This window comes from Branchiostoma belcheri, unplaced genomic scaffold (assembly GCF_001625305.1).
Source record: "Branchiostoma belcheri isolate BF01 breed outbred unplaced genomic scaffold, Haploidv18h27 scaffold40, whole genome shotgun sequence".
NCBI classification, from domain to species: domain Eukaryota; kingdom Metazoa; phylum Chordata; class Leptocardii; order Amphioxiformes; family Branchiostomatidae; genus Branchiostoma; species Branchiostoma belcheri.
In genome coordinates, this window is record NW_017804021.1 from 1,242,362 (window position 1) to 1,251,092 (window position 8,731).

The 8,731-nt window shown below is 42.3% G+C and overlaps 2 protein-coding genes across 3 annotated transcripts in view; both read right to left on the reverse strand.

Annotated features, from left to right (window-relative positions):
• LOC109477539 (poly [ADP-ribose] polymerase 14-like) overlaps nt 1–1,266 on the reverse strand; it is a 13,035-nt gene extending 11,769 nt beyond the window's left edge. For both annotated transcript variants that reach the window (XR_002140672.1, XM_019778848.1), the window contains exons 1-3: nt 1,129–1,266; nt 643–744; nt 50–206 (exon numbers count right to left, since the gene is read on the reverse strand). Coding sequence is in view for 1 of the 2 variants with exons in the window: in XM_019778848.1 (XP_019634407.1) it covers nt 50–206; nt 643–744; nt 1,129–1,198 (329 nt within the window). In the remaining variant the exon portion in view is untranslated. The remainder of the gene's footprint in view (nt 1–49; nt 207–642; nt 745–1,128) is intronic.
• Nucleotides 1,267–1,633: 367 nt separating this feature from the next.
• Nucleotides 1,634–8,731, reverse strand: part of LOC109477487 — a 9,420-nt gene continuing 2,322 nt past the window's right edge. The window contains exons 4-11 of the mRNA XM_019778771.1: nt 6,273–8,354; nt 5,844–5,947; nt 5,382–5,511; nt 4,824–5,060; nt 2,949–4,373; nt 2,418–2,584; nt 1,794–1,940; nt 1,634–1,648 (exon numbers count right to left, since the gene is read on the reverse strand). Coding sequence (XP_019634330.1) covers nt 1,634–1,648; nt 1,794–1,940; nt 2,418–2,584; nt 2,949–4,373; nt 4,824–5,060; nt 5,382–5,511; nt 5,844–5,947; nt 6,273–8,354 — 4,307 coding nt within the window. The remainder of the gene's footprint in view (nt 1,649–1,793; nt 1,941–2,417; nt 2,585–2,948; nt 4,374–4,823; nt 5,061–5,381; nt 5,512–5,843; nt 5,948–6,272; nt 8,355–8,731) is intronic.

An 8,731-nucleotide genomic window follows, 5' to 3' on the forward strand; every position in this document is an offset into this window, starting at 1 on the left:
ATATATATGATGCATTGAATCTTGTCAACATTGTCAACATAAATTTTACCGGTTCAAGAATTCGCCTTTGAAGGCATCAGTCTTTTTTGGATCCATTTCTGTGAAGTAAACTTCAGACAGAGTACAGTCACGGTTGTTGTTGAAGAATGTTGTCACAGCTGCTACAATAGTGGCAACACAGGGCTTGATTGGGTAGCCGAAGATACCTAGAAAACATTTAATTCAAAACAACATTCCAGCCATCAGTCAAACAGGCATATGGGGCATATGGAAAACTCTTGATATAATTTTTTAAATCTAATCAGATAGTTTAAACCTTCACTGAGGCAGCAAGTGTAAACAAAAAGAGAAGAAAGTTTGAAAAATTTTAACACAAGGGTTTGTAGAATCTAAGAAAACATTATACATTGTAACAAAAATATTTAGAAACCTGCTGTTTTTAAACTTAATCCAAACACAAGATAATCACGGTGATTCACATTGGATTCTGAATATTTTGAAATTTTAAGAGAAATCAATTTGCTACTTCTCAGATTGTCAGAATTTTCTTTTCAATTCCTTAATGTATAGTAGTCCCACTGGCAGGTGAAAAGTTAGAAAGCAAAGTATTTGATGTGTGGCACAAAAAGACCTATTCCTCACCAGAACTGATGGCAGGTATGGCGATGCTGTGGTGGTCTCTGGCCTCCAGTAGGGCATTTTCCACTGCCTGCATCAAAACTTTTTCTCTGGAGTCCTCCTCTCCTGTAGGATTGACAGAAGTGCAAGTTCAATTGTAAAAGACAAATTAAAGGAGATATATGTATATACTGAAAGCAAATACATGTTTCAGGAAGCTTAATGACACAAAATTACCACTAAATGTAGCTTAAAAGCTCATAAAACAGTGACCCTTTTCAGGAGTGTGCATGCTGGGAGAGCAACAACAGCAGAGATTCAAACTCCAGATACAGAGAAAGATATCATAAAATACATGCCAGTTATATGTTGTAGCTCAAGACCTCTTCAACAATTTCCAATAGCATGCATGTTGGCTGTGAAACAACAGCCGGGATTCGAACTCATGACTTCTTTGTCCAGGCACAAAGTCACCAAACACAGGACTAGACGCACTACATGATGCAGTACCTGCAATCCACTGTGGACCCACGGCATGCACCACCATCTTGCAGGGAAGCTTGTACCCTTTTGTTGACATCACCTGTCCCTCAGTCAGTTTTCCATTCTCCTTGACATACTTGTCACAGTCTCTCTTGATCTCGGGCCCACCTGAAGTGAAACATTGGTTTTAAGAAGTAGAGTTCTGAAGCTCATCTGACACAACCTGCTAATGTTTTGGAGAACTGTACGTCTATCACCTTCCTAAGGTTTGAACTACTCACACCAGAAAGAATCCCAACTATTTTAGATAAATGTAGTAGATTCTTGCTGGAGATGTGGCTTTCCACAGAAATGCCAGCTTTATATCCAACAGGACATATCTAATGAATGCTAGGTACTTATTTTCATCTACGTAAAGTGAGGAAATACAATGTAGGTGCAAAAGTCCATTTCCCAAAAAGTGCATTTGCCAAAGGTACTACAATGGCCTGCCTATAGGGATTAAATCCACAACCTTAAGATTCTCATTTCTTCAGAGCCAACAACCCTAAACAACAAATTAAACCATCTTACCACATTACACGAGCTTCACTGTGTTAATTGTTATGCCACTTACTTACTATTACTTACTTACTATATGTTATGCCACTTAATTACTTACTATACCAATTACATACAAGACATATTGTTACCTGCTCCTTAACAATCGCAGCTGCCAGCCCTCCCCCATGCACCATGGCACCGTTAGCAGTGTTGACCATCACATCTACCCTGCGACTGGTCAGGTCCCCCTGTACCACCACCAACTTCTGTCCTCCTCTCATCGTGTGGCTGCAGACCTGGAATATAAAATAAGCTGTTGGACTGCTCTTGTTTGAAAGAATAGCAACAGTTTACTGAATTGTACACTTTCTTAGATATGAGTAGGAGTACATGTATTATGTCCTGCATCCCTAAACTTGGAACTTGGAACATAGGGATGTCAAAACAAAGGGATATCAGAATATAGGAACATCTATTAGGGACATACATGTATACTGAACAAAGGAACATCGGAACACAGGGTATGGGCATACTGAACATCAGAACATAGGGACATACTGAACATACAATGTAGGGACATAGGGACATAGGAACAAAGCGACAAAGGAACATACTGAAAATAGGAACATACTATAGGGACATAGGAACAAGGGGACGTCAGAACACGGGGACGTCGGAACATAAGAACGTCGGAACATACGGCTGTCTCCCTATAGTTTACTGGCATGTGATGATGACACTAAACAGGTGTAGCCAAAGGGAGTCCATCCCACCTGATTTGGATCCCCAGGTGGCCCAGGTGCTGCAGCTGCTCTGGTCCGTCCTGTAGCTCGGGCAGGTGCGCCTGGTTTCCCCCCCACTGTGATCACACATTTCACCTGCTTCTCTATCCCCTTCAGCAGGGTGTTCCCTGTTCCCTCCGTGAAGAACTTGTGCATTCCTGAAGTAAAACATGGGGTACATTTTGGGAGACTGGTTGGGTGAGTGTGTGTGTGTGTGTGGATGGATGGACTAATGGAGACATTTTCTCTTCATATTGGGAAAAAAGGCCTCGTCAATGAGTAAACATTGAAAACACATTTAATGTAAAACATATCTCAAATGCTTACACAATTTTGCATTACATTATCTGTAGCACCCATAGACTTCAAGTTAATTTTGTCTGCTGCATGATGCATTGTACGTGTATCCTTGGAAATTAGGAATAGCACTGGCACATTTTCACAAGCTTTTCTAGAAACCAAGTAAGAGAGAAATGGAAAAAATGCATTAGATGATACAAAATAAAAAAAAATAGATCTGACCTGGCTTTGTGATGTTCATGGTGTCTGTTGTAACATCATCTATGAGAGCCTGCAGTTCCTTCCTAGCACTCTGTGTTCCATCCTTAGTTCCCCTCACAGTAAGTTTGCCCCGGTTTATCGTGATCTGTACCAGTTGTTCTGCATGCTTTTTCTCAACGTCTTTGACATCCGCATTGCGGTAACAGTTCAGGAACTTTGACGTTCCCTCTGCAACATCCATATTGATTGTAACAATAGTGTTTTTGGCAATGTAACTCTTGATCTCCTTAGATGCAGTGGCAACCTTCTCTGCAGGTCCAACCACCCACACTTTGTCCTTTGCAACATGGATGTCAACTGACAGCCTTTGTCGCAGATCTGCTGAGAGTGATGCAAAACCTTGCTTACTCAGCAAATCACGACTTTCCTCTGCAACAGCCACAGGAGATTCTGAAACAACTTGCTGCAGCAAGTCCTTTGCTGCTTTTACTTCTGAATCCTGCAGAGCTAAAATAGTCATTTCTTCATCCTTTGTAGCAAAGGCTGCCTTTATGTCATTCTTCTTCAAACTGTCTTCTAGGTGCTTCCTTCCCCTGTCTGACTTCAAGTAGGACAGTTTTCCACGTGGCAGAGAGACCCTTTCTTCAGCTAAGTTGTTGGCTGTTTCAAGCAAGTCAATCTTGGCATTTTGTACCAAAGCTTGCTGACCCTTGAAGCCTACACTCCGCTTGTCTATGTCAAACTTGATCTCCACATCTGGATGCTTTTCTTGAAGGTTGTTGAGTTTGAGAATCTTTAGCTTGGCTGCTTTCATGTTGGTGATGTTATCGGTAACAATGGTGGCTTCTAACTTCAGTTGCTTCTCTGTCTCTTCGATGAAGGTCTTGCAGACAAGCTCTGCCTCTGTGACAGCTTCTGATGTTCCAATCAGAGTAACCACTCCTCCTCCATCTTCTTCATCAGAACACTGGACCCAAAGATCATCCCCCTTTGATGCAACATTACTCACCTTTTCAGACACTTTTTCAAATCTATCCTTGGTACGTTGCCAAATGTTAGATGCCACATGGATCTCCATTGCCTGAAACTGTGTGAAAAATTCTTCCACAGAACTGCGACTCTTGTCTTCCCAGTGCCTTGTTAGCTTCCTAACATCTTTCATCTTGGGCTTCAATGTTGGTGAGATTTTTACTTCCTCTGTTACTGTCTTATCCACTTCTGCATGGACTTCTTTTAACTTGCTTTCAAGCTGCTCGACAAACTTTGGCATGGCAAAGGCAAACAGAATCAACTCAGGCTTGATCTTTATGTTGATGGGTTGAGGCATTTTGAATGCTCCTGGGGCATCGTCATCCACCACTTCAGCAAGGCATTCATAGTAAGGTTTGACACTTACTGGTTTGTTGTTTAGAAAGTGTGGGGACTTCTGATGAACCCTGTTTACAGCTGTAAGAAAAGCAAAGGTAGTGAGTGAGTCTGACTGCTTCAACATCACTAAATGCTTAGTAATCCGTGGGTAATTACTGGAAAACATGAAGCAATTAAACAGAAATCATAGTTTTCAGATGATTCAGCTTGGATTTGGTAAAACTATGTCTGATACATAAACCTAAAAACAGTTAGTGTAGCCCTTCATTGACCACAAAATTGAATCATGTATCTGTTAGATTTAACTTTTCTTCATATAATACTATAGACTATCAATACTACATTCCCTCTTTTATTGAGTATATAAGACTTCAGGTAGCTAATAATCAGCGATTGATTTTGTGTACTACTGTTACAGTAGAGCTTTGAAGCCTATTAGTATTATATGTAATAAAACTATGTAAGTCATCGACTTTGTCTAACACTTACTGGCTATTGCCTACTAGAAGGAAAGAAAAGGCTGCATACTTTTTATATCATCAAACTGGACAACAGCAGTTCCAGTGGAGGAGTCCATCTTGATATCTGAGATAGGCCCTCCACCGCTCTTTGTTTCACTTTCAAAGTACAACTCCAGCAGGTCTCTGGACACAGTGTCTGGTAGGTCTGTTACGATGATGGCATCTGTGATGGGGACTCTTTCTAATGTAAGACGCTGTCCCTCCAGGGGCCTGGACTGTGCCTTGGCTACCATCCTGTCAAAGTCTTAAAGATGAAATGATTAAAATAAGTTTGTTTTTTTTCACAAAATTATATTTACTGCAATGTATTATGTATCAATAGCCCTGCAGAATACTGGTAGTAAAAGCTATGATTTGTTCCCATGTAAAAGCTATGTTTGTTCCAATGATGATAACTTGTTCTTGAAATTACCAGTAGTACAAAAATTATCTATAACTGGCTGGTTGACGCTTTTTACTTTGTTTCACAGACTGTGATCAAACTAGTCATTCCACAAATTGCAAGAAAACATTAAGAATACTGTGCTGTGACACAATGACAAACAAATGTATATTATAAACTTGCTGGAAATCTTGTTGAATGTGACCAGGGCAACTCCAGGCTGTGTGCTGTAGTCTACTGTGATCACATCATCATCACTGATGTTTTCTAGGTAGAGGCTAAGCGTCTCTTTGGTTGTGCTTTCCTTGAATCCCTGTATTAGGTGCACAGAAAGAAGTAATCATCATAGCCCCTGAAAAACATTTCTTTCCAAATGTACCGCAACCTGTTTTTTTTGTGACTAGCAGTTATCATGCAGGTAACATCACCATGTCATGGTAGACCAATGCAATTTTGGATGGAGTGTGTCAAGAAGGACATCCAAGTGTAATTGGGCTGAAAATGCAGTGTAAAAACCAGGCAACTGCTGCCCACCCAAGTCAGGGCCCCTTACGGCAGAATAATTTAATTCTGGGTACTACTATATAATGCAGCGAAACTCACACTGCAATGTACAGAGCAACAAGGCAGAAACCACTGCTGTACCTTGACCAGAAGACGGGTGTTGTCCAGTGATCTGGGCTGGACCTCCTTCAGTTTGAGAACGGTTTCATCAAGACGATGGTCTCGACTCAGAACATGCCTAGCAACTGTGAATACATAAAGCAAAAGGAGACGTGTACATTATGTAGGAAATGAATGTAACATCATATTACCTTACATACACACATTTAAGTTGTGAGTGTGACATACTTTCTAAGTTCATGTATGATTATCGTAATGTAAGAATACTTGTGAACATCAATCTTACCTTACCCAGAATTTTATTTCAGTCAATATGAAAAAATACTTGCCTTAAAAGTTGATTGTGTACTGCCAGTGACCTTATACAGAGACCACTTCCTTTTATTTCTGAAACATTTCTAAACACTGACAGTTATATTCCTATTCTGTAAGAAAATGACAGTTTCCTACCTGTGGGATCCTTGAAGACAATGAAGACTTTATTGTCTTTGACTTCGAACTCCTGGATGTCTTCTCCCCCAGACCTTTTCTTGTTCTCAAAGTACAGCCTCAACATTTCTTCATTTGGGCTGGACAGAAAGCCTGAAACTTGGATGGTGATGGTTGAAGGAGTCTCATGGATGTCAGGAGTGGTTTTGCCTTCCTTTCTGTTTCTCTCATTGGAAGAATGGTGGTCAGTTTTGGCTGCAGCACCCAATGGCCTTGTAGTCTCTTTTCTTCCCCATGATGCAGGGTTGGGTGATGATGATGCACGAATAAAACTCTCCCCATCTGAGACTACAGATCCAACACAGCTGACAGAATCCAAAGCATCTTCGAAGTTTGACTCCTCATCACTCAGTTCTGTAGGGGTCTGTCTGGAATGCACAGATGATTCCTGGTCAGAGTGGTACCCATGGCTTCTGTTCTGTTGCTGGAAGGGAAGGCTTACTGGTGAGCCAGTTCTTGGGGATGCCCAGCGAGCTGATTCTGAGGATGATGGCTGGTGATAGGAATGCAGAAGTTCTGACTGTGGAGATGACCTTGCTCCAGTAGGAGGAACGTTGCCTGTTGGCTGCCCAGGAGGTCTTGAATGGGACACTTGCGGAAAAAAAGAAGACTGGGGGCCTGATGCAGGATGACCTTGAAATGGAACACCAGATGGAGGAATGCCACCTCTACCGGTCCCAGGAACACCATGTCCGGTGTCTCCATATGGCAGGTAAGGCATGTACGGAGGGCGAAAGCCAAAAGAGCCTGAAAACTGGGGCTGGTACATTGGTTGTCTAGGATACATCATTCCCCATTGTGGATGGGGATGCCAATAGGGATACCATGGCTGTTGTGGTTGTCCAGGTCCCATAGATGTATTGAGTGTTGGGTGTTGAGGGGAAGGGTGTGTAGTTTCAGTGGGTACTGAAAACCCGGTGGTTGGGTATGGCTGGTGTGGGCTTTCCATTGGTGCATTTGGTATGTTTGTCTGTTGAGAAGAAGTTACAGTTGCCTCACTGGAGGTGGATTGCTGCATTGAGTAAGCCTGTTGTGGTTGTCCTCCCATAGATGTATTGGGCAGGTTTGGGTGTTGAGGGGAAGAGGATGTAGTTTCATTGGGTACTGAAAACCCGGTGGTTGGTTTCGGGTGAGGCTGGTTTAGCAGACCTTCCATTGGTGCATTTGGTTTATTGGAATGTTGAGAAGAAGTTACAGTTGCCTCACTGGTTACTGAGGATATGCAGTGTGGTATTGGATGTAACTGTTGTTGTAGTTGGTCTTTGATAGATGTATTTGGAATGTTTGGGTGTTGAGGGAAGCTTGGTGTGGGCTGCTGCAGCTGCTCCTGACTTCCCATTGGTGCACTTGTCAAGTTTGAATGTTGAGGGGAGGTTGCTGCTGTCATCAAGGGTACTGAAGTTCTGGTGGTTGGTTTGGGTGGAGGTTTTGGTGGCACAGTTGGCTTGGGTGGTGTGGGAGGGATCTTTGGTGGAGCTGCAAAGGCATCGCTTTCGTCATTTCTGGTCCCATGGGAGACTTGGGCAGGCCAACTTCTGGGTGTTTGAGACTCTTCAGGTGTTTCATCATCATCAGACGGGGGAAGTTCTACAGCTGAGCAGTCTAAGGCTAGGTTTATTTTGCTCAATTTTGAGTCTGCATTTACTTGATGCAGGAGTGACCTGTCGGCTACAACAGCTTCACTTTCGTCATCTCTGGTCCCATGGGAGACTTGGACAGGCAGACATTTGGGTGTTGGAGACTCTTGAGGTGTTTCATCATCATCAGATGGGGGAAGTTCTATAGCTGAGCAGTCTAAGGCTAGGTTTCTTTTGCTCAATTTTGAGTCTGCATTTACTTGATGCAGCAGTGACCTGTCGGCTACAACAGCTTCGCTTCCGTCATCTCCGGTCCCATGTGAATCTTGGACAGGCAGACATTTGGGAGATGGAGACTCTTCAGGTGATTCATCATCATCAGATGGGGGAAGTTCTACAGCTGAGCAGTCTAAGGCTTGGTTTGTTCTGCTCAGTTCTGATGGTGAATCCTCTTGCGAAGTTGCAGCTGAAATTGGAAGACGTTATTTTTCGTGTATCAAATCCGACTAAAGTGTCTAATATGAGCTGAGAATTCAAAAGAATTGTTGTTACTCTTATCCTATATTCAGTTACTAGTAACTTTTCACACACTCAAGGAGCCATTTGGTCACCAATTCTCTATTGGTAATGAGGTTAGGCAGCAGGAAGCACTTTGTACCTACCAGTATTTTACTCTATTGACTGAAAAAAGCAGATTTGAATCACCTGACCCAATGACATTTCTGGAAAAAGACAGGAAAAAAAGAGGTACTGCAGACAAGTCTTATCTTTCTACTTGAAGTGTGGCTTACCTTTCAAACTGTCTAAGTAATTGTGCAAGTAATTGTCATGGGTATTATACTA